The sequence below is a fragment of the Tamandua tetradactyla genome, chromosome 15, assembly GCF_023851605.1.
Source record: "Tamandua tetradactyla isolate mTamTet1 chromosome 15, mTamTet1.pri, whole genome shotgun sequence".
Lineage (NCBI taxonomy): Eukaryota > Metazoa > Chordata > Mammalia > Pilosa > Myrmecophagidae > Tamandua > Tamandua tetradactyla.
Genome location: NC_135341.1, coordinates 37,793,019 through 37,820,182, shown reverse-complemented (window position 1 = coordinate 37,820,182; position 27,164 = coordinate 37,793,019). Strand labels below are relative to the sequence as shown.

Here is a 27,164-nt window from a genome sequence, read left to right as displayed (position 1 = left end):
GGAACAGGACTGGTCCCAGGGAAGGCTGGGATCCTTCCTCCTGTCCCTGCCCAGAGTTGAGACCCCATCCCCATGGTAACTAATCTGCTTTGAGGAAAGAGCTCTGCCCAGCCTGTGAAATTGTCCTGAGTCATTGTTTTGGGCTGGGGCCATGGGAAGAAATCAGTGTAAGGCAGGGAAGGAGGTGGCCTTCAGCCCAGGCCTAAACCAGGGAGGTCTGGGAAAGTGGAGCCGAGGGGTGGGCACAAAAGGGTCACAGCAGGAGCTCCCAGCAGTGTTTGAGTCATGGAGCTAGCCTCCCCAGACAGCCTGGGCACCCCTTGTATTTTCAGTTGGTGTCAGCTGGCAAGTCCACAGCTGTGGATCTAAGAAGCCTTAAGGGTGCCATGGCAGCTAGGGGGGAAGGGAGGGTTGCCTGGGGAGGGAACGGGTGTTGGCGAGAGAGGCCCAGGCAGGCTAAGAGAAGAGCAGGGCGGGCCTTGCTCACGCGGGCCTGTGGGCGGGCAAAGGCTGAGTTTCACTTCCCGCCACTGCTGGCCCTTGGCGAGAACCAGCCAGAGCACGCCAGAGTGATTGTGCCTGCCTGCTATTCGGTGAGTGCAGACCCCCAGGGGGATGGGACAGGGTGGATGGCTGTGGGGAGCCCCACCAGGCTAGGTGAGCACTGGGGGAGGGGGCCAAACCCACATGAAGAAGACAGGCCCACCCTCCCTCCAAACTGATAGAGTGTATGCTCCCACTGAGGAAGCTCCCCCGCTCCCCAGCTTCCTGCCCTCCCCACCTTAGATAACTTTTCCACAGGAGCATTCACAATGCCCCACCCCTTCCCCAGGCTCAGCGGCAGGTACTTGCCCCACCATGGGCTCACAGGCCCCACCCCCGGGTCCCATGCAGACCTTCATCTTCTTGGACCTGGAGGCCACTGGCCTGCCCTTTTCCCAGCCCAAGGTCACGGAACTGTGCCTGCTAGCCATCCACAGATGTGCCCTGGAGAGCCCCCCTGCGCCCCAGGGGCCAACCCCTACAGTGCCTCCACTACCCCGGGTGGTAGACAAGCTCTCCCTCTGCGTGGCTCCAGGGAAGGTCTGCAGCCCTGCGGCCAGCAACATCACGGGCCTGAGCACGGCTATGCTGGCAGCACATGGGCGGCAGCGCTTCAATGCCGACCTGGCCAACCTGCTCCAAACCTTCCTACAACGCCAGCCACAGCCCTGGTGCCTGGTAGCACACAACGGTGATCGCTATGACTTCCCCCTGCTCCAGGCAGAGCTGGCTGCAGTGGGCCTTGCCAACACACTGGATGGTGCCTTCTGCGTGGACAGCATCGCTGCCCTGAAGGCCCTGGAGCGAGGCAGCAGCCCCTCTGCGCATGGCCCAAGAAAGAGCTACAGCTTGGGCAGCATCTACACACGCCTATTTGGGCAGAGCCCACCAGACTCGCACACAGCTGAGGGTGACGTCCTGGCCCTGCTCAGCATCTGTCAGTGGAGGCCACAGGCCCTGCTGCGGTGGGTGGATGCTCACGCTAGGCCCTTCAGCACTATCAAACCCATGTACATGGTCACAGCCTCCACTGGGACCAACCCTAGGTCATCTGCTGCCAAAGCCACCGCACCCCTGGCTGTACCCAAAGACACCAGTCCCAGCACAAGGGTGGGCAGGAAGTCCAAGTCTCCTCCTCCAGTGAAGGGCCCTGGAGCCCTACCCAAGAAGGGGCTGCTGGCCCCACTGGGCCTACTGACCCTCCTGACCTTGTTAATAGCCATACTGTATGGGCTGTCCCTGAGTATCCCTGGGCAGTAAGGCCAACAAGGAAAATCTGACTAATAAAGACCCCAACAGCACTACCTGGTCACTCGCCTCCTGCCCTCCTTTGCAACCTGGGCCTCTGCCCACACAGGAACCTGGGGGAGGAGGGGAGATCACAGACCGTGGCACAGTCTTTGTCTTCCACCCTTCCCAGCAGGATGGTCAGAAGTCTAAGCCCAATAAAAGTAGAACCTGGTCAAAAACTGAAATTGTAAGTGTTGAATGGAAATGGTACATCCCAACAGCCAAGGCTATGAAGAAAGGGGCTGCCGCTCCAAATTTGTATTTATTATAAAGAAGTATATAGACCACAGATCCTTTCTTAGAAACACATTAGCAGATACAAAGCTAAGACATTTCTGGTGAAACATTAACAAAAGGGATGGGGAACACCAGGGTATTCATGTCTAGGCCAGAGCTGCCATCCAAGGGCACTGCCCACCTTCGGTCCAGATGGCCCCTGGGTCCAGGTGTCCCCACTGCCAGTATGAATTGTGGACTGAGGTTCAAGAAGCTGGATCACCGTAGGGGTGGTGTCTGGGGAAGTAGGGACTACGAGAAGCTATATTTCCTCTTTTCTGTAAGACGATTTCTCCCCAGGACCCAGAGGTTTCAGCCTCACAGCAAACATCACACACACTTGGAAACAGAACACAGTGGGTAATATTTGGCTAAAAGTAAAACACTGCAGGGAAGAGACCTGAGTCTGTTGGCGGACAGAGGCCACCCTGCCAACCTGTGGCAGGAGTTTGGGCCAGCAAGGGCAGGAAAGCTTCCCCAAGGGCAGCCGTAACCATGGGTGGACGTGGACGTCCAGGTGGTCCCAGGGAGGATGCAGGGCATAGGGAGAGTCCACCAAACAACTGTCACATGCCAAAACTGGCCCTGAGAATGGTCCAGAGTGGGTGGGGCCCTGCCAGAGATGTTTTGGTATCAAGAAGCTGCCAGAGCCCCTTGGCCCACAACCCCAGGCTATGGGCATCTGCCCCAAAGGCTTGAAACCTAACTCAGTCAGATCCAAAACTTTGCCCACTTGCCGGCATCTTGGCTCTGGCACTAGGAAGGGCACCTCACACCCTGGGGCCAAGCTGTGGCATTGAGCAGAGACTGGCTACTCTGCCAAAACAAGGACACATGTCTTGTCCACAAAATGCTTTGCTATCCCCACGAGAGAAGCCCCACCTGATCTCCGTGAGGCATTCTAAAAAATACCACCACCTCAATTCTTCTGAGTTTTGCTTGAGATTTCAGAAAGCATGATTTCAAGTGAATAGGAGGACAAAAAGTTTAGTCCAAGCCCACTCTGGCAAAGATTATTTCCAACCTCAACAGCATCAAAGGAAGCATGTGTAGAGACAGAACACACATATGCACACCACGCATGGGGCAGGAAATAAACGTGCCCACCAATCTACTCACACACACAACACAATCACAGTGGCAGCCAGACTGCTCAGGGGGCCGCCTTTGGGGGATCCATGTAGGCCGGGTTGTAAGGAGGCTGGCTAATGGGGTAGGGCATGGCTGCATCTCCTGAAAATAAAGAGGACACTGGTTGGTTGTGGGCATCATGGGCTACCGTGGAGTGGGCAGACCAGCAGGAAGGGGTAGAGGACCTAACTGAGCCATGCACTCTGGGATGGATGCCCTGGGAGGGATCTGAAGGGGGAGTCCGGACTTCAGGGGTCAAGGGGGTCACAGAGTTGGCTGTGGTACTCACCAGACAAAGTCTCCTGGTAGGCAGGCGGGCCCAAGGGCTGGGTCGGGTAGGGCGGTGGGTACTGCGTCGGGTAGGATGCCACTGGCATCCCTGGGTGGGGAGCCATGGGGTGGTAGCCCTGGTATGTCGGTCCAGGGTATCCGGGTGGCATACTGGGAGCCTGTGGGTATGGGCTGTGCACCACAGTGGTGGATGAGGTGGTGGTCACAACCGCTGCAAAGAGAACCCTGGTCAGGACTCTCCGTCTCCCTGGGTCCTGGGGGCCAGGCTTGCCACCCCACCCTCCAGTTCAGCCAAAGCAGAACCCTGGTTAATTTCCTCTGCCCACCCAAAAGTCTACACCCACACACAGGAAACCACAGGAGGCAGGGTGGGGATGGGCATGCTTACGACGGGGTCGTCGGCACATCTTGTACAAACAGCAGCAGGAACAAGTGAAGCAGATGATAATGGTGACAACAGAGAGCACAAAGATAGTCAGGCCGATGGCCACGGTCGCCCCGAACCTGCCAAGGAGCCAGTCATGACCAAGGGCCTCTAAGCCGTTCCCAGGACGAGCAGTCCACAACTCATCCATTCCCAGGGGCACCCCGCTTGCCAGAACAGACCCTGTGCAATACAGGCAGAGCAACCTCCTGGTATGTAGCTTGAACCAGTTTCAACCTCAGTTTCCCCAAGTGTAAAATGGGGTGGTTTGTGAATATATGTAAACACCTCACCCAGAGACTGCCTCCCTTAGTCCCACCCTAAGGACCTTGGGAGGGGGTTTCTTCAAGCATCTCCTTTCCGCGCCCCTTCCCCCCACCCCAACCACTGCAAATATCAACGAATCAGCGGTTGTTCAAGGAACTCGTGCAATAAGCCAGGCAGTGTGTGATCTGAGCCAAAATCTCAGCAGTGGAAGAGACAGACCAAGTCCTGGCTGCCGGGAGCCCCCAGGCCAGTACAGGGGAGGGAATGTTCCAGGAAAACAAGGCCATGTGGACAGTCGTGAGCTCTGCCCCAACTCCAGCTCCAGGTGGATGCCAGCCTCTTCGAAAAATCAGATCCCTGCTGGCCTTTGCCAAAACTCACTTCCAAAAACAAAGAGCCACTCACTATCCTCTCAGGTTCCCAGTGTGAGGGCAAGCTTGATTCTAATAAAAGGCAAATTCTTGGTAACTGATTAAAAAGCTAAAGACGCTTTGTAACTGTGGGACATCCACCTCCCCTGAGGCCTGGGCGGGGGGGGGGGGGCAGCTCCCTGCCCCACCCTGGAGCGAGGGGCTTGCACCTCACCAGTCCTGAGAGACAGCACAACCTCAGCAGGGACCAGTGTGCACAGCCTAAGGGCAGACCTAGGACAGAGGCTTCATTCCCCAGACTCAAAGATACCCAGGCACGTTTTTGCCAAACAGGGGCCATGAGCTGCCGTAAGGGCCAGAACAAGGCCCCAAGACAGGATTTTCAGGGTCAGTAAGTACCTTCCTGTTCAACAGGGGGCAGCCCCTCCTCTGGCCCAGGAAACAGAGACACACACACACAAACACACAAACACACACACACACAAGGCTGGAGCCACCAGAGGGCCAGGGTTAATCTCTCTGCCATCTCTCTCTCTCTCTCACTCTCACACACACACACACACACAAACACAAACACAAGCGCACAGTATGGCACCCGAGCTCACCCCATGTTAGCCTCTGCCTTCACCTAGGGGCCTTCTGCACACCCAGACTTCCCCTCTTCCCATCACAGACCACACAGTTTCAATCTCCTCCCCTTCCAGGGTAAAGGAAAGCAAACCTCCTCGGTCCTCCCCCGATCTCTGACGTCAGCAGCAGGAAGGACAGCCGCACGTGGCCCAGGAAGTCACCCTCTTAAAGACACAGGATGCCCAGGTCCCCAGCAGGTGCCCCAGCAGCACTCAGCTGCACCAACAGCCCGGAGGGAGACGGGAGGGGAGGCTGAGGTGCTCTGGCCTGGCCCCTGAGCCACGGTCTGTCCAGCCCACTGGCCAGGACATCTCCACTGGAGGGTCTGAGTCACCCTAGCCTCAGCAGGCCGAACCACACTCTGCTCGGCTGGCCAGTCCTGCTCCAGCTGTCCCCTTGATAACCACCTTTATCCGCCTAGGCCCTGGAACCCTGGTGCCCTGGCTGATACGGGAGCTCCATCCAGCCCATCCACTCTGCAACTCCTCTCCCACTAGGGTATTCTCCACACCACAAACCTGCCTTTCCAGGACGAGGCAGCCAGCCCCTGAAGTCCCTCTGGCTGTCCTGCAGACTTGTACATGTCACTCCTCTGCTCAAAAGCCCTCCATGGCTCATGCTGCTCTTGGAATTACACAGGAATTTCCTTTATAATTACTTGTTAATGTATGCATGCGTGCCTGTACTTTTCTATATACTCTATATACTCTGGGGCTTGCAAATGACAATAAAGCAAATTTTAATCTTTACCTTAAAAATAAATTAAATAAAATTCCTCACCTGACCCACAAGGCCCTGTGTGGTCTGGGCCACCCACTCTCCCTACAATTCAGCCACTATTACCCGCCTTCAGCTTTTGAAAGCACCAAGTTCTGTCCTGTCTCAGGGCCTTTGCATATGCAGTTCCTCCAGCCTGGTTGGCTTTCTCCCTCCCTCTCATTCACACTGTAGCTCAAAGCATTACTTACTTGGAGAGCCTTCCCTAACTACCCAGGTGAGGTCAGGCTCCTTGGTAACAGCCTTACAGATTCAAACTCTTTTCTACCTCAGTTTACAAATACTCCTTTGTGTGTGCATTTGATTAATGTGCATCTCCCCTCCAGCCTGTGGATTTCACAGGGATGGGGTGGGGGGGTGGGGGGGAACAGACTGTACTTATTTGAGTCATTCATTGTATCTCTAGCATTTGGCATACAATAGGTACTCGTAAATTATCTGACATGAATAAATACATGCTATGAGGAAGCACATATGAGAGCTGGCCTCAGAGTGTAGCAGGCTACATGTCATACACGGGGACAGGGTGCAGATAGAGCCATCACTCCAGGAGAGCCCAGAACTGGGGAAAGAATGCCCGCCCCCCTCGCCAAGCCTGGGGGTACCTCCCAGGCCAACGAGTCCAAAGGCCAAGCTCAAAAGACAGGGTCAGGCCAGGAGGGAGGGAACAGAAGTCCTGAAGTGCAACAGCCCAGGCAGGACTTGGGACAGGACTGTACTTGGGGAGAACTGGGCAGCTTCCAGGAGGCCAAAGACCCACACTGTCCAGATTGTGAAAGCACTGTCCATGGAACCGGAACACCAGCACACTGACCGTGATGCAGAGAAGCGGCCGAACATGCTGGTCTGAGAGCTACAGAAAGGACGGCTGGGGGCCGGGGGCTGCACAGGCTCAGTGGGCCCCCGCCTTTCCCCTGCCCTGTCACAGAGGGGCAGCAGCGGCCTGTCGGGGGGCCTGAGGTCCGAACTTGTGCCACTCTGGTGCTTAAAAACACCTGACAGCCCTGTGAACTGCAAGAAGCTGGGAAGGGACAATGATATCAGGGTCTAAAAGAACTATAACAGGGGGACCAAGGAAGTGCCCGGGTCGGGAATGAGCTGCAAATGGACATGAGGCCACTGGCCATACAACAGGGCAAACAGGGTTCACCTGCCAGAGCTGGGGGTGGGGGGGCAGGAGACCCAGGCCGACCCTGAGCCCTCAGATACTAACCACAGTCACACTTTGTGGGGTGCACGTCGAGGGGGAACATGACCCATTTAGGCTGTAATAGCATCCCAAGGCTGGGCAGGGTGGGTTCACCTGGAACCCTGTGCTCTAACCTAGCACTCCTTCTTGGAGAACCTGAGGAGTTGCCCAGGGGGAGAGAGCCAAGGGCAAGGGCCCAAGGAAGGGGAAAGAAGGGAAGGGTGGGTGGTAGAGAGTGGGGGCAGAGCTGATGCAGGGTCCTTCCTCTGTCAGGCTTCCCTCAAGCCCCAAGGTGGACAAGCAGCAGAGCTTTTGGTCAAAAAGATGGCCCTTCCCTCTCGGCTCCCAGTACCTGCTTTCATGCCCCTAAACCTTTACAGGCCAGGGGCTGTATGAGGAGCTGGGGGCTCAGAAGTACAAAAAGGAGGAGAGGCCTGGGTGGGGAGGGGAGATGGGGCAGCAGCAGGACTCTTAGGGGCTGCACTTCCCAGTGAGGGGCTGAGGGAGGTGGGTGGCGGCAGGACACAGGTGGGGCAGGGCTGAGCAGTCTGGTCCCATGTGCAGCTCAGAGATGGAGGGGTGCTCCGAGCTGAGTTGGACCCCAGTCACCTCCTGCTGCCAAAGCCCAGGAAAGCCACTCCTCCTCTCCTCCTCTCTCCCCTGGGGCCCTCCTTCTGCATTGTTCCCTCCCGCCACTTTCCCAGCTCAAGTCTCCTTCACCAGGGAAATAAAAATCCCTTATTCACATTGATCCCTTCTGTAACTCCATCCTCACGCCTTCGCTGACAGCCAGTTCTCCCCAAGGAGTTGTCTATACGCAAGAGTGTCTTCTAACTCACTCTTCACCCCGCTCCACTCCGCTGAACAGCGGCTCTACCCAGGTCTCTTTCCTGGCCCCTTGCTGACCCCGCCCTCTCACCTCCTGCAGCTGCTTCTCAAACACTGCTGATCCTCAGATGTAGCCCCCAACACATTCAGCTCCCCCAAACCTGCCCCTCATCCTGTGTTCATGTGCAGGGCTGGCCTCCTGCTCTGTCACCGGGACACAGACCAGGACACACCCCGCCCCGTCGGCTGCCACCTCCCCCAGTCCCTTCCTGCCAGCTGCTGCTCCCGGCTCATTGCCATCCTCACCTCCCCCTCCCCAGCCTGGCCTTGCTCTGGCCTCCAACACCTCTCTGACCAGGAGGAGTCCGTGCTGCCTCCCCACCCTGCTGCACCCCACACCCCGCCTGCCCTGCCTTCTTGATCCCCACATTCAAACCTCAGCGCTGCCCAGGGCCCTCTGTGGTGGCCCCTGACCTCAGGATGAGGCCCACTTCCGAGCTGCCGCCGAGCCACCCTGGAGCGCCCCAACCCTGGCTGAGCATCAGAATTTCTGGTGGGGCCATCTGCAAGCCCATGTTCCTGGGCCTTGGTGCAGGAAGGGTGCTCCCTGGATATGGAGGGAGGGGCACATCAGGGCCTCTGAGTTCCAGAGAACTGGATGAGCTTACAGAGCAGAGGGGGAGGCCCAGCTTCAGTGTGCTGAGGGGGCTGACTCACAGCTGCCAGTGAGGCCCACACCTGCCCAGGCACACAGGGCAGGATGGGGCAGGACAGAACTTGAGCCCTCCACAGGCCTGAAGCCTCCTCCAACAGACAGCCAGGCCTGGGAAGGCCTTCTCCCAAGAGGGGCTTCTAGATCCACCGGGGGGGGGGGGGGGAGGTTGTTTCCTGTCCCCCAATATGAGGGCCCTGATATATAACCACAACCCATGAACCTTGACACGGGGACTGTAGTATCATCAGCTGTCCAGGCATCTTCACTCTGCCACCCTGTCCCCACCCTCCCCACCCTCACTCCCACTGCTCCATCTCCACCACGCTGCTCTATCACCATCAACCCTCTGCTATCAGTCCCCATACCTCATCCCTGTCCTGTCACCCCATCACCAAATATCTGCCGTCACAGCCCCGTCACCACCATTACCCCCATCACTCTATACCCACCTCCCTCTACTAACAGCCTCCCTGCACACTGAGGCCCGATCACACCATACGCTCCCCACCACCTTCGCCATCAGTCACCTGCTGCCCGTCTCATCACCCACATCAATAGGGACCCCCACACTCGAGCCTTAATTATCAACCCCCAACCACATCACCCGCATCACTGCTACCCTAGCACGCTGACAAAGACACAATTTTCCAACGCAAGGATCAATGGCGTTGACAGTTAGACATGGTGACAGCTTCTCAGGGCCCCAGCCCAATGATTCTGGGACCTCCCAGTCCCCAGAGCCTCACCCTCACCCACCTGAGGGCCCTTGTCACTTCCACCAAGAAGACGCACCCACCCTGCAGGCTTTATTTACCCTGACATGGGGTCACTGTCCAAGATGGAGTGAGATCTCAGCGTCGAGTCCAGCTGCTCCAGTGACTCAATGTTAGCATCCACGCTGCAAAGAGGAAGCCTCACAATTAACACATGCACACCCCACCCAGCACACAGGAACGTGCACAAAGGCAGACCACGGAGCCTCAACGACTCCTGAAGATGATATCACACAGAGCAGCTTCTCAGATCACCACGCCACAGTCATAAAACAACAAAAAGAAGTACTACAAACACCTAGGGAAACTAATCAACATGATAAAAAAAGCAAAAAATCTGTGGGTTACAAAAGAAATCATAAAGGAAATTAAGAACTATGTAGAATTGAACGACAATAAAAATACTACAGGTAAAAATTTGTAACACACAGCTAAAACAGTTCTTAGTGGGAAATTTTTATCTTTAATAGCACATATCAGGAAATAGGAAAGGCTAAAAACAAATGAGACATATCAAGAAAGTGAAAAGACAACCTACAGAAGGAGAGAAAATATTTGCAAATCATATATTTGATAAGGACTTAATATACAGAATACACAAAGAACTCCTGTAACTGAACAACAAAAAGCCAAACAACAGTTAAAAAGTGGACAGAAGGACTTGAATAGTCATTTCTTTAAATAACATAGAAACACATGAACAGATAATGCTCAATATCATTATGATTTACAGAAACTGAAGTCCAAACCACAAGAGCATACAACTCCATACACACTAGGATGGTTATTTTTAAAAAAGAAAATATCAAGTATTGGCAAGGATGCGGACAAATTGGCATGGCATTGTGGAAAACAGTTTGGTGGTTCCTCAAAAGTTAAACACAGAATTACTCAGACATTCCAGTCTTCCATATATACCCCAAAGAACTGAAAACAGAAACTCAAGCAGATAGCTGTACACCAATGTCCACAGCAACATTGCTCACAATGGCCAAAATGTGGGGAAAAAACTAAGTATCCATCAACACGTGAATGGATAAACAAAATACGGTATATTCACACAATAGAATAGTATTCAGCCACAAAAAGGAATGAAATTCTGATACATGCTTATTATAACTGTGAAGACATTATGCTAAGTGAAATAAGCCACACACAAAAGGACAAATAAATGATTCTACTTACAAGTAGAATTGGCAGATTCATAGAGGCAGAAAGTGGATGAGAAGTTGCCAGGGGTGGGGCAGAGGGGAATGAGGAGTTATTATTTAATGGGTACAAGGATTTCTGTTTGGGATGATGGAGAAGATTTGATAAAGGTTGGTAATGACGGTAGCAAAACACTGTAAAAGTAATAATGCCACCAAATTGTACACTTACAGTAAAAATGGCAAAATTTATATCATATACACACACACACACACACACACACACACACACACACACACACACACACACACACACACATATATATATATATATATATATATATGTATGTTACCATGTGTGCCAGATTGCAGCTATTACATATCCCAGAAAAGCCATGTCCTTTAATCCTCATTCAATATTGCTGGGTGGGATCTTTTTTTATTGTTTCCATAGAGATGGGACCCACCCAATTGTGAATGATAACTCCTTTTTTTCTTTTACATGGGCAGGCACCGGCAATTGAACCTGGGTCTCTGGTATGGCAGGCGAGAATTCTGCTTGCTGAGCCACCATGGCCCGCCCATAGGTGGTAATTTTTGATTAGATGGCTTCCATGGAGATATGTCTCTACCAGTTCAAGGTGGGGTTCCTTACGGGAGCCCTTTAAGAAGGAACCCTTTTGGAAAAAGCTTTGGGGCCACTAGATCTGACAGAGCCAACAGAATGAACAGAACCCCAGGGAAGCCATTGAAGGAGCTTGGAGAGAAAGTTAGCAGATGTTACCATGCGCCTTTCCAGCTGAAAGAGAAACCTCAAACATCATCAACCTTCTTGAACCAAGGTATCTTTTCCTGGATGCCTTATTGGATATTTTTATAGCCTTGCCTTAATTTGGACATTTTCACAGCCTTAGACCTGTAAACTTGCAACTTAATAAATTCCCCTCTTAAAAAGCTATTCCATTTCTGGTATATCATATTCCAGCAGCTTTCAAACTAAAATATCATGATAACATTTTTTTAAAAAGATTTATATTATCTAGTTTTGCAGAGGATATGGAGCAAAATGAAACTCTCACATACAGCTGGTGGGAGTGTAAATGGTACAACAATACTGGAAAACTGGAAGGATCTGCTAAAGCTGCACACCTGTACCCAATGACTCAGCAATTCCACTCCTAGTTATACACCCAGAAAAAATAAGTTCTTTTTATATGTCACAATATACAAAAGAAAGGTACTTAGTATCACTATTCAGAATAGCGATAAAACATTACAGCAAACATTATTTTTAGTAGTGAAATGATGAAAGCCTGTATTCTGAGGCCAAGAAATGAATTCTGTATACCACCACTTTTAATCAAAATTGTACTTGTGATCCTAGCCAGTGCAATAAGACAAGAAAAACTAATAAAAAGCATAAGAATTAGAATGGAAGATATAAAGCTGCCATTATTTGCAGATGACATGTATGTAAAAAATCCTAAAGAATCTACAATTAAATCATTCAAATGAATAACTAAATTTAGTAAGGTCTTTGGATACAAAGTCAATTTATAAAAATTAATTATTTTTCTATATATCAGTAGACAATTAAAAATGAAAATGTAAAACTATATCATTTACAGCACCATCAAAAAAAATTAAAAATCTAGGAAAAATATATAATGTAAGATGTTCAAGCCTTTGAGATAGAAAACTATAACACATAATTGAAAGAAAATGAAGAAAAACCTAAATGCATGTGCAAATATACCATGTTCACGGATTGTAAGACTTGATACAATAAAATGTCAATTTTAATGAAAATTGTCTAGATTCAAAGCTGATTTTTATTGACAAGTTTATTCTAAAATTCATACAGAATGTAAAAGGCCAATATAATATTTAATAAAATTATCAACCCTTATTATGAAGCTATGATAATTAAGACTGGAGTATTAGCACAAGGATAGTCAAACAGACCAATGCAATAGGACAGAGATATTAGAGACAAACCCATGCAGATGTGAATACTCAATTTATAACAAAGTTCGCACTATAGAATAATGGAAAAAGGATAATTTTCTCAAAAAAATGATGCTGGGTCATTCCTAGATTAGATAAATCTTGAAACTCAGAGGAGCCAGCCTCCAAGATTATCAATTAATTACATCCCCCATCCTTTAGTGCGGACACACCTTCTTAACATGAAAAAGTAAGAACAGACATTGCCCAGAAGATCCCTATAGATCTGGAGAAGGATTAAAGGAGAAATAGGAGGTATAACAGAGAAAATGGGATTAACAAATGAGTATGGCTACTGAATCACTACATTAATATTTTTTCTAGCCTCCAGTGTTTTGGTACACTCAGAAGGAAAAATCCGAGAAGGTGGAATCGTAGCCTATAACAAACTCTTGGATCTGTTCTGTAACTATTTGTTGAAGTATGCTTCAAAAATTATTGCTTTTTTCTTTCTTTGCTTTTTATATACATTTTACAATAAAAAACGCTTTAAAAAATGATGCTGGCAACGTGACTGTGTGATTTGTGAAAACCTTTTGTCTGATGCTCCTTTTATCTACCTTATCAACAGATGAGTAAAACATATGGAATAAAAATAAATAATAGGGGGAACAAATGTTAAAAATAAATTTAGTTTGAAATGCTAGTGATCAATGAAAGGGAGGGGTAACGGATATGGTATGCATGAATTTTTTTCTGTTGTCTTTTTATTTCTTTTTCTGAATTGATGTAAATGTTCTAAGAAATGATCATGATGATGAATATGCAACTATGTGATAATATTGTGAATTATTGATTATATATGTAGAACAGAATGATCACAAGTTAAGAATGTTTGTGTCTGTTTGGTTATATATATATTTTTAATTAATTTAAAAAAAGTATTTGCAAAGTTCCTGTGCTGATTTGAAAAGATGTATGTACCCTAGGGTACCTTTCTGGTATATTGCATTCTGGCAGTGAGCAAACTAGAACAGTCCCCTTGGGGGAATGATGAGAAAGGGGGAAAATTCAACTTCCCCAAGTGGAAAATTCTTGATATTCTCACAAGCAGTGGGGACAACTAAACAATAGGCTAAGCCTCCAATTTTGGGATCTGTACATATGAAACTTAACCCCGCAAAGGATAGGCTAAGTCTACTTTAAATCAGGCCTAAGAGTCATTCCCAAGAGAACCTCTTTTGTTGCTCAGATATGGCCCCTCTCTCTCAGCCAACACAACAAGTAAACTCACTGCCCTTCCCCTCTCTACGTGGGACATTACCTTCCTGGCAACATGGGACAGAAATCCTAGAATGTGTTGGGACTCAACATCAAGGGATTGAGAAAACCTTCTCGAACAAAAGGGGGAAGAGGAAATGAGACAAAATAAAGTGTCAATGGCTGAGAGATTCCAAACAGAATCAAGAGGTTATCCTGGAGGTTATTCTTACGCATTAAATAGACATCACCTTTTTAGTTAAGGTGTAATGGAGAGGCTGGAGGGAACTGCCTGAAAATGTAGAACTGTGTTCCAGTAGCCATGTTTCTTGAAGATGATTATATAATGATATAGCTTTCACAATGTGTCTATGTGATTGTGAAAACCTTATGTCTGATGCTCCTTTTATCTGCCTTATCGACAGACAAGTAAAACGTATAAATTAAAAATAAACAAATAATAGGGGGAAAAAATATTAAAATAAATTTAGTAGGTTGAAATGCTAGCGATCAACGAAAAGGAGGGGTAAGGAGTATGGTATGTATGAACTTTTTGTTTTCTTTTTATTTATTTTTCTGAATTGATGCAAATATTTTAAGAAATGATCATGATGAATATACAACTATGTGATGATATTGTGAGTTATTGATTATATATCAAGAATGGAATGATCAAAAATGCAAATATTTTAAGAAATGATCATGATGATGAATATACAACTATGTGATGATATTGTGAGTTATTGATTATATATCAAGAATGGAATGATCAAAAGGTAAGAATGTTTATGTTTGTGTATGGTTATGTTTAATAAATATATAAATTTTTTTTAAAATGATGCTATGTCAATTGGATATCCATATTTAAAAAAGAAGCTGGATTCCTACTTCCATCTACTATTAGTTATATACTTAAGGGAAATGCAAACACATGTGCACCAAAAGACATTTACAAGAAGTTCACAGCAGCACTTTTTTTCATCTAGCAAACTTTTTTTTAATTGTATGATATAACATATATGCAAAGCAAAGAAAGAAAAAAGCATTAATTTTCAGAGCACCCTTCAACAAGGAGTTACAGGATAGATCCCAGAGTTTGTCATGGGCTATACCATACCATCCTCTCAGATTTTCCTTTGTAGCTGCTCCAGAATATAGGAGGCTAGAAGGAATAAATATTCTTTTATCATCACAATCGACTTTTTTTTCCCTTTTTTGTGAAAAAATAACATATCTATAAAAAACCAATAAATTTCAAAGCACACACACAAAAAAATTCAAAGCACAACACAGCAATTAGTTGTAGAATAGATTTCAGAGTTTGGTATGGGTTACAATTCCACAACTTTAGGTTTTTACTTCTAGCTGCTTTAAGATAATGGAAACTAAAAGAAATATCAATTCAGTGATTCAATAATCATATTCATTTGTTAAACCCTACCTTCTTTGTATAAATCCACCATCACCTTTGATCTTTCTATCCCACTCTTTAGGGGTATTTGGGCTATGGCCATTCTAACTTTTTTATGTTGGAAGGGTCTGTCACTAATAATGGGGTAGGGAGATGGAACTAGCTGATGTTCTGGAGAGGCTGGGCCCTCTAGGTTCCAGAATTTATCTGGCCATGGATCCATCTGGAGGTTGTAGGCTTCTGGAAAGTTACCCTAGTACATAGAACCTCTGTAGTATCTTATATATTGCCCTAGGTGTTCTTCAGGATTGGCTGGAATGGTTTTGGTTGGGGGCTGGCAGGTTATGGTAAGTAGCAATGTCTAACTGAAGCCTGCATAAGCGTGACCTCCAGGATATCCTCTCGACTCTGTCTGAACTCTCTCAGCCATTGATGGTTTATTAGTTACACTTCTTTCCCCCTTCTTGGTCAGGATAGAATTGTTGATCCCACAGTGCCAGGACTCATCCCTGGGAGTCCTGTTCCACATTGCCAGGAAGATTTTCACCCTGGATGTCATGTCCCATGTAGGGAGGAGGGCAATGATTTCACTTACAGAGTTGGGCTTAGAGAGAGTGAGACCACATCTGAGCAACAAAAGAGGTCCTCTAGAAGTAACTCTTAGGCCTACCTATAGGTAGGCTAAGCTTCTCCACTACCTACATAAGTTTCACAAGAGTAAGCCTCAAGATTGGGGCTTGGCCTATTGATTTGGGTGCCCCTAATGTTTGATACAGTATAAGGGGATTCCCTGATGGTAAAGGTTAATAGTCCCATTATTTTTTCTTTTAAGGCTCTGAAAAAAGGCAAAACTAAAATACAGTGTTTAGGGATGCATGCTTGGGTATCGCAACTCTAAAGAAAAGCAAGGTTGTATAAAATGTACTCTAATAGTTACCTTTTGGGGAGTGGGAGGAGCAATGATTGAGAGTGGGCTCAGGGAGGCTTCTGAGGTGCTGGTGATGTTCCATGCCTTGATCTGGATGGTGGTTATGTATATATTTGCTTTGTGATAAATCACTGAGTTGTACATTTATTTTTGTGCACTGTTCTGTATTTGAGTTATATTTTATAATGTTATAGTATTTAAAAAAAAAACCCTCAGTGGATGGGCTTAACAGCAGATTAGGCACAGGTAAAGAAAGAATTAAGTGTACTATGAGGTTAGAAAACAATATCCAGAATGCAGCACAGAGATGAAAATATGGAATAGAGGGTAGAAGACACAGACATTGGAGCAAGAAGATATAATATATATCTAATCAAAATCCCAGAAAGAAAGAACGAGGAGAATAAGAGGCAATATTTAAAGAGGTAATGCCTGAGAATTTTCCAGAACTTATGAGACACTAAACCACAGATTCAAGAAGTTAAAAAAGCATAGCTACATAAATAAAACAAAAAAACACCTAGCCACAGCAGAGTATAATTGCAGAATCACAAAAGACAAGAAAAAATCTTTAAAGCCCTCAAACAAGTTTAAAATTAGAGATGAACTGACAACTGACTTCTCAACAGAAATAATGGAAGCCAGAAGACATTGGAATGGAGAAAATAAGCATCAACCTACGTTCTCTGTTCAGACAAAATATTCTTTAAGAATGTGATAAAACTAACTCATCATATTAAGAGAATAAAAATAGAAAAATCATGATCATCTCTATAAATGCAGAAAGTCATTTGATAAAATTCAATACCCCTTCATGATTAAAACCTCTGAACAAACTAAAAATAGAAGGAAACGTCCTTAATCTGATAAAGGGCATCTATGAAAAACCTACAGTTAGCATAAAATTTAATGATGAAGGACTAAATACTTTCCCCTAAAATTGGGAATAAGAAAGGGATGTCCACTCTTATCACTTCTAGTCCACATTATACTGGAAGTTCTAGCTAGTGCAAACAAGAAAGAAAAAGAAATAAAAGGCATACAGATGGGAAAAGAAGAAGTACACAGTAGAAGAAAAATGGAATAAAACAAATCAAAACAATATGACAAATTGCAGAGAAAGAAATACAGAAGAGAGACAAATGCATAAATTCCAATGCCAAATATCATCTGAGAATTATAACATAAATGCAAATGGACTACATGTTCCTGATTTTTAAAAAAATCACCAAAATGGGGTGTTTAAAGAAAATCTGTAAACAATAACCAAAAACCATCTAAAATATAAAGATACCAAAAAGGGAAAGTTAAAAATGGAATACGATCCATATGGAACCTCAGACATGCTGGCAGGTGAGTACTCTCATGCAGTCATTCCCGAAATACCTTTTTAAGTTCTTAATCAGTGTATCTCTATGACCTGGCAATTCTATTCACATGTATACCTCCAAGCAATTCTCATATGGTTCGAAAAAAAGGAGGCAGAAGAAAATAAGAAGGATGCCCACTGCAGTCATGTGTGGTGGTTAACAGTTTGGACTACACTATGAAAAATGATTCAGCAGTAGTGGGCAAGGGCCAGCTCTACACACAGCAATGTGAATGAGTGAAACGCTGCACTGAATGAAAAATGTAAGGGGGTTCACTATACCCTAAAATGTGCCCACAAAACAATATAGACTTTGCAAGAACACAAACAATCAAAAGGATATACCTTAAACCCAGCAGACTGGTTGCCTCTGGGGTGAGAGGCGAATGGGGGTGGACACAGGAGATGAAAGTAAATACATAATACAGGGTCAGAGTGAGGACTTGCCCGAACCAATGACAAGGACTACGACTACCTCAGTCCTCTATACCTGAGGCCAAACACACAAGAAACGCAGAATGTGGTAAAGGGGGACACATACAGGGGCCTGGGACTTTGGTTCCAGCCCATGAAACAGTCTACACTGAAGCCACGGGGCAAATCCTTGGACCATTCCAAGAAGACACAGGCACAGCTCACACTGGCACACACACCTATGCACTGTGTTCTCCAGGGCCCACAAAATGGTATGTGCACAAATCACAAACAAGGTGCACACACGCACTGTAGAATAAACTCATGTTAAGGTACCCACACTGAGGACATGCTAGTATATGTACACATGTAAGACCACAGAGGCCACTGACACTTGAGAAACCAGCCCAGCCCAGAGCTGAATGAGCCAGAGCACCAGTGGTGGAGAAGACAGGGGCAAGAGGCTAACTGAGCAGGGTGTGGGGAGTCCCATCCAATCCTTCCTAATCCAGTGCTCTTGGCCACCATTTTGAAGACTAAAAGTCCCAAAGAATGGGATTACTGATCATCCACACTCTCTCCTGCCACGGAACAGGAACAGACTACCCACTCTGTAACCCACTGGTATACCCACCTGGCCCCAGGCAAAATACAGTTTTCATTCCACACGAATTTCTTCAGCACATCAGAGCAGCAATACTGGTCATCACAGGTACCACAGCAGAACTCAGGACAGGTCTCAGCAAAAAGGTTTTGTTCACGGGAAGCCATACACACCTCACCATGGGCTGGAACAAAGAAACATATCTGCTCACCTGCTGCCTTGGCCATGCCCCAGCAGAGCTGGTACATACAAGCATGCTGGGCCATCTCCAGGTCACTGTACCACCTGTGGCCATAGCTAAGCCTGTCCTTTCCCCTGAGACAAACAGAGGGTCCCTATCTGGTTTCCTGCCTCCCCAGCCTGTCTGCTTGCCTTCTGATGGGAGAGTGACCTTTCTAAGTGTGAGTCTGATTGGGCCACTCCTACTCGCAGGTCTTCCCTGGCTCCTGCCTTAAGATCAAGCCCAGAGCTCAGGAAGCAAGATCTAGGCTGCACAGGTCCTAGAGAGTCACACTGAGTTCCCAGTCCCAACTATACTCTGCCCATATTCTTGCCTGTTTCCCATCCCTGCCCTTCAATTAGACATCCTTCAAAGCATTACTCAAAGGCCACCTCCTCCAGGAGCTACCCAAGGCCAGCAGTCACACAGCTGAATGCTAACACCCCTGACCATCTGCTGGGGGCAGATACTGGACTATCCAGCTACAGAATTCTCAGCCTCTACTGAACACCAACTTCAGGGACCACCCCATTCCACACTGCCCCTGCAGGCTGTCTCCTGACCCATTTGCTATCAGCCCCAGCTATACACACCAACACATCCAGGGCCATTCCCTGGAACTCATAAGTGTCTATAAAGCATTTAACCCTGAGTTGAGTCTAGAGCTGGTGCCCACAAGATGTTTGTGTCCTTAGTGGCCAGGGATCTGAGGTAACAATACTACCTGAAGCCCCAGAAGGAATATAAACTCTGAAACCCTGATAAGGCTCACAGCCAGAGTAGGAATCTAGGGACCTCCCAGGCTGGAGTAAGAACAGACCTCAGCACACAAGGTCACGCTGGGGGGACCTGGCTGACAAGTGTGGAAAACGACCCAGAGCTTTGGATAACCACAAGGTTAGCAAACCTCACAGGAAGATGATACACTCAAATGTACCCAGGTATATTTATGTCACATTAACAGAAGTCTAGTGCCCACAAACAGGAAGGGACAGTCCCCAGGCTTCTGGCTGGACAGGCCCCACATGGACCACCCAGTCCACCAAGGCAAATGCCTACGACGGTGTTGGTGCATGGGCCTAGAAACAGCACACAGCTGCTAGAGACCCAGCTTGGCCAAGTTCCCATGCAGTGTGCAGTGTCTGAAGACCCAGACTGGTCAGTGTGTCATGTTCCCATGTGCCATCAGTGAAGTGAGGCCCAAAGATAGAGACTCTGAGTAACTCCCCTTGAGAAGAGATAACTGGAGGTATGGCAGGGTGTTGATTTATTCTTGACAGCTCAGAGCAGATCCTTACTCTGGACAAAGCTGTGGGGCTACGTTCGAACCACCAACAGGCCCAGGCCATCCAGGTGACCACCTGCCAACAGGTATTGTCAACACTGTCCTTACTACCTGGCAGGATCTTTACAGGAGGAGCCCAGCCCAGCCAGAGCCTCTGGGCTGGGGCTGAAAACACATGCCACTGAGGTATGTTTAAGCCAAGAGTCCATGGTACAAATGCGCTCTAACCCCCAGACACTCCGGATGAGCCTCTCCAGACCTTCTACAGGCTCACTCCACAGTTTGGCTGATTCTGGGCCCAGGGCTCCCCATTTCATCCCCGCCCCCCACCTCTAGCTCCTCTAGATGCTCCCTTCTCACTCTCCCCATCCCCAGGAATAAAGCTTTTCCCCTCCATTAGGCCACCCACCCCAGAGGGGGCTTTGGCTTCCCAAGGCTGGGGACGTAGGGCTGTTGCAATTCCCACCCCTAAAAGGCCCCTTGCCTGCCCTCCCAGCCCTGTGATTCATCTGTCTACAGTCAACACACACAGTGGTGTCTCTTCCAACCTAGCGTCTCCATGAACGCAAGGGTCATGTGGAGAATGGGGACTCACAGCCAGTCAACAGAGGCTGGGAGGGAAGGGCTCTGATCGAGGGGCCGCCAGGGCCGGCAGCTGAACCCTGGCAGGGAATCCTATCCGAAGAGCCCCCAGCTTCTAGGGCCTAACCCCCTGGAGCATCAGAGGGAAGACAGACCCTTTACCCCATCCCAGAACCGAAGAAAGGTGGCAGCTGCTCAGCTTCGGGCAGTACCAGTTCAGACAGCGGGGTCCGGAGCTAGGAAAGAGGTCGGTGGTGTGGGTTCGCTGACGGCCTCGAAGTTATTAGGGGTGGCTGGGGGTCACTGTGGGGCTGGCGCTGCCCAGGCTTGTTCCAGCGACGTCTGGGACCTGGAGGTGCCTGCCCCCTGGAGGTGCCTGCCCCCTGGCCCTGCCCAGGACACCCCTCCCCCCACCGGCTCACCACCTGAGGGCGGCGGGAGCAGCAGCAGCAGCAACAGGATCCGCAGCGCGGGGGCCGGGGCAGCCATGGCGGGGCGCGCGGGCGGGCGGAAAACCCAGGGTCGCGGCGCTGCGGCAGCCTCAGCGACCCGGGCGGCCAACCCGCTTCCTCGCCCCGCCCCGGCCGGTTCCCGGAACCCCCGCCCCGGCAGGAGAGGGGAATGGGAGAGAGGGGAGGGGAGGGGAAGCGGACGCCCCTCCCTGCCTCCCAGGCCAGGCCCACTCCCGGTTCCTGCCTGAAAATTCCTGACCCATTTCCGGGACGCGCGATGCACCGAAGTTGCCCTTGGTTCACCCGATTCTTTGGGGTTGGGATGGGATGGACCCAGACCCCATGACACCGGATCCGAAGGGGCCCCCCCGCAGAACCCTGCATCTTAACCCTTTTGAACCCTGTTGTGTGCAGGCCCAGGTGAAGTGTTGTAGTAACAATGCACTGTGCAAAACTTGGCACACAGTAAGCCCCCAATAAATGAGAGTTCCTTTCTGGAAGCCCAGTACCAGGCTACCCTCTAAGCAATACACCCTCTCCCCGGGGTGGCACCTCCATCCCCGTGGTGAGCCCAGGGGTCTGCTCCCTTGTCTGCCTGGGGAGCATGTGATCTCACAAGACACCCCAAGATGAGGTAATGGCACCCAGATGGTTGCTACCCCCCTCACTGTGGAACAGGAGTCCAGGCAGAGCCAGAGAAAGGGAGTTGAGGCCCCCCAGGCTTCCTGGCCTCCTGCCCGCCCTGCACCTGGCAGTCAGTACTTGCACTAAAGGCAAAAAACATGAAATTTCACGCTCAAGAGAGCTCCTCAGCTTGAGTATACACCCCACGTGCCACCACGTGTTCCCATCGGAGGACTAGAGCATCGGGGCAAAGAGCTAGACCTCCCGGGCCAACCTGGAATGTCCGTGGGGCCGTTCCCTAAGCTGGGGAGAGAACAGGGAGTGGAGGGTCCCCTATTATTTCCATAGCCACTTGGTCAGGGGGCATGTAAGACTCACCTTGCTTGGTGTCCTTTCCATGGGAGGTTGCCCATGACATGCGGTGGGCGTCTGGTGGCACCCCCAGCCTGCCTCTGCCCCCTCAGCTGTAGCTGAGTCCAGATCTGCCTTCTCCATGTTCACCACCATGTCCCACACCCTCAGTGCCCACCCTTCTGCCTCCCCCGAGATTGCTCACTCCATTTGGGACCCCCATCTGCAAATTTGGTTTCTCTTCACAGCCCAGTCCCTCCCTCCCAGCCAAACTCCAAAGTGTCGTCGATCCTTGCCTCCCACCACTTGCTTTGGCCTCTCCCCTCTGATGCTCCCCACTTCCAGATCCTCTCCCATGGCCTCATCCTTCCTGATCTTTTTAGTATTGGGTTCCCCCAATGCCCCCTCACCTATCCATACCTCACAGACAAGCCCATATGAAAACCTTTATGATTAAGTACAATGGGGTCTGCAGGACCCACCCAGGGCCATGTACAGGCAGGAGGGGGTAGGGGCCAAGAACCCACCAGTGACTTAGAAATCATAACCCCCGGTATCTGACATGCCTGCACATTCCTTGTGCACCAAGCCTGCGAAGCCTGGAAACAGTCACTGTCACAGGTGGCCTGGGAAAGCAGCCCCTCCGAGGCAGAAAATAAACCCCCAAATGTGGGGGGCTCAACAAGGCTCTGGGGACCCAAATCCATGCAAGGTCACATGACATGAGGACCCAGACCAGAAGGAGACAGACCAATGAAAGAAAGGCCACAGATCCAGGGTAGAGGGGGCATGGCAGTGGGGACCAGTTGCTGTACCCCACCCTCCCCGTAACTTGACAATCCATTTCTTATCAGGACTCTCTCCAAGCCCCCTCTTCCCCCAGAAGATGCTCTTTCTCCTGCTTGGAGGAGAAAATCAAAACATCAGACAGACCCTACCTTGAATTCCAGTCCTTCCCCACCAGGAAAACCTGAAATTGCTCACACCTGATTTCAGGGCACAGTCCCCTGTTCTCCCTGTTTGAGACCAGTGGTACTCCAGTTCCCTTCCCTGGATCATCACCCTCTCCCTTGACATTTCAGCCTCAGATTGCCTGCTGGTGTCCTGAACCATCTGTTTGTCGCCTTCCTTACCTCCCACCCCACCTCTGTTCCTGCCCCCCTCAACCCATGCCCATGCTTACCTGCTCACTGTTCCCTCTGCTCTGACTCCCTCTGAGTTCTGTCCACCTCCAAGTCCTCAGCCACCACCACCCGTACCCAGAGGACTCCCAGAGCTCAAAGCTCTGTCTCCAAGGAACTAAAGTCCTGGGCCTCTGCAGACCCCTCACTTCCCCCAAACCTGTATCCCCATCTCTTCCTGCTCACCCAGGCATGCTGCTGAACTTCCCCCACACTCTGCCTCTTTCACCTCCAGAACCCTCTTCCACCCACGACTGACCCAGCTTGGGATTCACCATCTGCATCCCATGCTTACTGTCTCTATATCCCTGAAGCACAAATCAGTCACACGCCCTACTTTTAACTCTACCATGGCCTCCATGGTTCTCAAAATAAAGTCCCAATTTCAGTCCCATAACACTGAATGGGGTTTTTTATGCTTCCTTGCCTCAGCAGCCCCCACTTCACCTTCCTCCATCCTCTCTGGCATACTGTTTAGATCTCAGACTAAACGCCACCTCTTCCAGGAAGGCCGCTGTGCTGGTTTGAAAGAATGTATGCCCCCTAGAAAAGACATGTTTTAATCAAAATTCCATTTCATAAAGGTAGAATAATCCCTATTCAATACTGTATGTTTGATCAGATCCTCTCCCTGGATGATGTGATTTAGTCAAGAAGAGTGGTTGTTAAACTGGATTAGGTAACGACATGTCTCCACCCATTTGGGTAGGTCTTGATTGGTTTACTGGAGTCTTATAAAAGAGGAAACATTTTGGAGAAAGAGATTCAGAGAGAGCAGAGAAGAATGAAATAGCCATGAGAAGCAGAGAGTCCACAAGCCAGCGACCTTTGGAGATGAAGAAGGAAAATGCCTTCCGGGGAACTTCATGAAACAGGAAGCCAGGAGAGAAAGTAGCAAATGACGCCTTGCTCGCCATGTGTCCTTCCAGCCAAGAGAGAAACAGTGACTACGTTCGCCATGTGCCTTTCCAGATGAGAGAGAAACCCTGAATATTGTTGGCCTTCTTGAACCAAGGTATCTTTCCCTGTATGTCTTTGATTGGACATTTCTATTGACTTGCTTTAACTGGGACATTTTCTCAGCCTTAGAACTGTAAACTAGCAACTTGTTAAATTCCCCTTTTTAAAAGCCATTCTGTTTCTGGTATATTGCATTCTGGTAGCTAGCAAACTAGAACAGCCCCCATGATGCCAAGTCTGGGTTGGGGCTTCTCTCCATGTTCTCACAGCCCCATGTGACTCCTCTAGCCCACTACCAACCCCTGAGTTGTGTGGGTGTCATCTGCTACTTTGGGGCTCAGTGAGACTGGGACCAGGTCTGTTTCCTGTATCCAGCAAAGGGCTGTGCCCCCACTAGGGTCTTAACAACATTAAACAATGAATAAAGGATCCCCTTCCGCCCACTGGTCTCTGTCCCTTGAGCACCAGCTGTGAATCATCCCCCTGTGCAGACTGCACACACCCACACCCACCCACCTACACACACACACACCCACACACACACACACACTGCCCCAGCAATGACCAAGCTGGGCTGTAGCTGTCTGTGTATCTCCCTCCCTGTGAACCATGTCAGTCTTATCACGGTGCCCCAAGCCCAGGCCTGGCACAAGGTAGGAACCTGTCCCAGTTGTCTTCCACTCTCCCTTCTGGGTCTGCCCTCCACCCCGCTCTGACCTAGAGCCTCCCTTCTCCTTCTCCTCCTCTTCCTGTTGGGTTCCTCCAATAAAAGGCAGTAGCAGGAGGTCAGAGGGTGAGAGGAGAGTGCATGTGTGGGGGTTCTTTCCCAGTTCCTTCCTGGCAAGGCCACTGCTGAGAGCCACAACTCCTTGGGCTCTCACTGGGTTCCATGCAGGGCCATAATGCTGAGAAATGGAGACTTTATCCTGAAGGCCACAGGAAGTAACTGACCTGGATTTAGGGAGATCCCTCTGGTGGGCAGATTATAGAAACCAAAACTGAAGTGGAAGGGGTCCCACCAGGTTCCAGCAACTCTTTTTCCACCTTGACCCTGCAGGCCTTGGCGTGGAAATAGCTCACATTGACACTAACTAGCCCAGAACCTACAGCTCTGTAAACAATCCTTTTACTAAACTCTCCTTGAATATCCAGCTGTTGCCTCCTGAGACCCTGGTAGTACAGCCCACAGCCAAGCTGTAGGCAGGAGCTCTGCACAGCCACAGCCACACCAACAATGCCAGAAAGTCCAGTGCTTGATGGGGTGTGTGTTGCCTATTGTGGGTGCTGCCCACCAGCCCAGAACAGACCCACAGCAGAAGCTCTGTGGATGTACAACTCTCACATAAGGACAGGAAGGGCAGGCAAGAAGCTGCACCCAAGTCCTGGGCCTGGGGGCAGCACTGAATGCTCACTGCAAGGGGCTAGGGCCCAAGGCTTACACCAGAGCAAGGCATACCTGTGGCCTCCCGTGAGGCTGCTGAAGGCTGCCACAGCATAGCCAGAGAAGGTCATGGACACAGAGTCACATGGACACATAAACACTGTATCCCCACCATATAAAGCCACAGGAGAAACATGGAGACATGCAGCCCCAGACACAGAATACAGCGGATATGTGCAGTTGTGGGGAGAACCACAGATGCATGTATGCTGTCACTACCCCACAACACACAAAACCACAGGGTGGTGGCACCATGGAACACTCAGCTGCGGAGTCACAGCATCATGGGCTCCCCCAGCCACAGGGCCTGGTAGACTTGGGCACTGCTCCACAGACACACAGAACCGCAGGAACACAAGCCACGACAGCACCTTGGATCCATAGAGTCACGGAAACTAGAAACATGGGAGCTACAGATACCAGGGACCTTGTAAACAAGCCACAGGAGCACAAAGCCAAAGAAACAGGCAGCTTTGGACACCAGGCCCACACCCATGAAGCCTTAGGAAAAGGAGTTCTGGAACAGGGAGTTGTAGACACAGCACAGAGCCATAAGGAACTTGTGCCACAAGAGCACAGAATCATTGACATGCAGAGCCATAGACTCACAACACTCAAGACCAGGAACCACAGGCACCCAAGGAAAAGTGGCCGACTGCCAGGGGAACTGGAGACCTTGTACCAAGAGTTACATCGCTGCCTCTTCGTGGGCAGGTGGACCACAGGTGCTGGTGCAGATGAGGCTCCCACACCCCCCAGCACCCTGCCTGCCCCACCCAGCAGCCTTGGCATCTCACCAGCCCTGAGCCTTTCCCTGGTTCCGACATACTTCTGGGATATTAACCTTCTAAGGGAAAGGGGGACATGATTAATATTTGCTGAACAGTATTCCAATCAATCACATCTCCCAATCCAGTTGCCCAAATCTAAAGATGAAAATAAATTGGAATGGTGAGCAGCTGAACTGGTGGCATCTTAGGGCTTTGAGGCCAGGGACAGGGGGATTACCTTGGGGAATGTGGAATCTCCTGGTCCTGATGATACCATGAGGTAGATGCCTAGTGAGGGTGCAGGCCCAGAGCTCCCCTTCTTTGCCTTCATTCTCCAGCCTGGCTAACAGACTCCTGACTCTTGCACTCTGTTTTGGTTTGCTAAAACTGCTGGAATGTAATATACCAGAAATAGATTGGCTTTTACAAAAGGTATTTATTAGGTTACAAATTTACAGTTCTAAGGTCATGAAAATATCCAAATTAAGGCATCAACTAAGGGATATCTTCACTCAAGAAAGGCCAATCACATCTGGGGGTTCTCTGTCAGTAGGGAAGGTACGTGGCTGGCATCTCCTACTCCTGTGCAGCCAGGTTGTGTTGCTTTCAGCTTCTGATTCCAGTAACTTTCTATATTAGCTCTCCAAGCATCTCCAAGTGTCTGCATCTAGACATCTGCTCTCTGGATGGGCTCTGAGCTCTCGGTGTCATT

At 49.3% G+C, this 27,164-nt stretch overlaps 2 protein-coding genes across 9 annotated transcripts; one reads left to right on the top strand and one right to left on the bottom strand.

Moving 5' to 3' along the window:
* Positions 1-69: 69 nt before the first annotated feature.
* On the top strand, positions 70-2,078 carry TREX1 (three prime repair exonuclease 1). 2 transcript variants are annotated; one of them, XM_077129426.1, is made up of 2 exons: positions 70-593; positions 943-2,078. In XM_077129426.1, the coding sequence occupies exons 1-2, from the start codon at positions 387-389 to the stop codon at positions 1,801-1,803; spliced, it is 1,068 nt and encodes a 355-aa protein (XP_076985541.1). In that variant the 5' UTR covers positions 70-386; the 3' UTR covers positions 1,804-2,078. The 2 variants fall into 2 exon arrangements, with proteins under 2 accessions (XP_076985541.1, XP_076985542.1); XM_077129427.1 differs by having other exon boundaries at positions 489-593; positions 833-2,070.
* On the bottom strand, positions 2,077-22,220 carry SHISA5 (shisa family member 5). 7 transcript variants are annotated; one of them, XM_077129430.1, is made up of 6 exons: positions 22,128-22,220; positions 18,617-18,770; positions 9,547-9,630; positions 3,920-4,035; positions 3,530-3,742; positions 2,077-3,342 (listed from the first exon to the last, which is right to left on the bottom strand). In XM_077129430.1, exons 1-6 carry the CDS (start codon positions 22,165-22,167, stop codon positions 3,263-3,265), a joined length of 687 nt encoding a protein of 228 aa, XP_076985545.1. In that variant the 5' UTR covers positions 22,168-22,220; the 3' UTR covers positions 2,077-3,262. The 7 variants fall into 7 exon arrangements, with proteins under 7 accessions (XP_076985545.1, XP_076985543.1, XP_076985544.1 ...); XM_077129428.1 differs by lacking the exon at positions 22,128-22,220 and adding an exon at positions 21,096-21,243; XM_077129429.1 differs by lacking the exon at positions 22,128-22,220 and adding an exon at positions 21,099-21,243.
* Between the last annotated feature and the right edge of the window lie 4,944 nt (positions 22,221-27,164).

Excerpts from the sequence above, each read along its gene's own strand:
- SHISA5 (XM_077129428.1), bottom strand. The coding sequence starts at position 21,162 with ATGGCTGCCCCGGCCCCCGCGCTGCGGATCCTGTTGCTGCTGCTGCTG. Across the intron at positions 18,771-21,095 it reads GCTCCCGCCGCCCTCAGGTG|CCCATGGTGAGGTGTGTATG; the intron begins GTGAGCCGGTGG and ends TCTTTGTTCCAG. Across the intron at positions 4,036-9,546 it reads GACAGTGACCCCATGTCAGG|GTTCGGGGCGACCGTGGCCA; the intron begins GTAAATAAAGCC and ends GCTCCTTGGCAG.
- TREX1 (XM_077129426.1), top strand. The coding sequence starts at position 387 with ATGGCAGCTAGGGGGGAAGGGAGGGTTGCCTGGGGAGGGAACGGGTGT. Across the intron at positions 594-942 it reads TTGTGCCTGCCTGCTATTCG|CCCAAGGTCACGGAACTGTG; the intron begins GTGAGTGCAGAC and ends CCCTTTTCCCAG.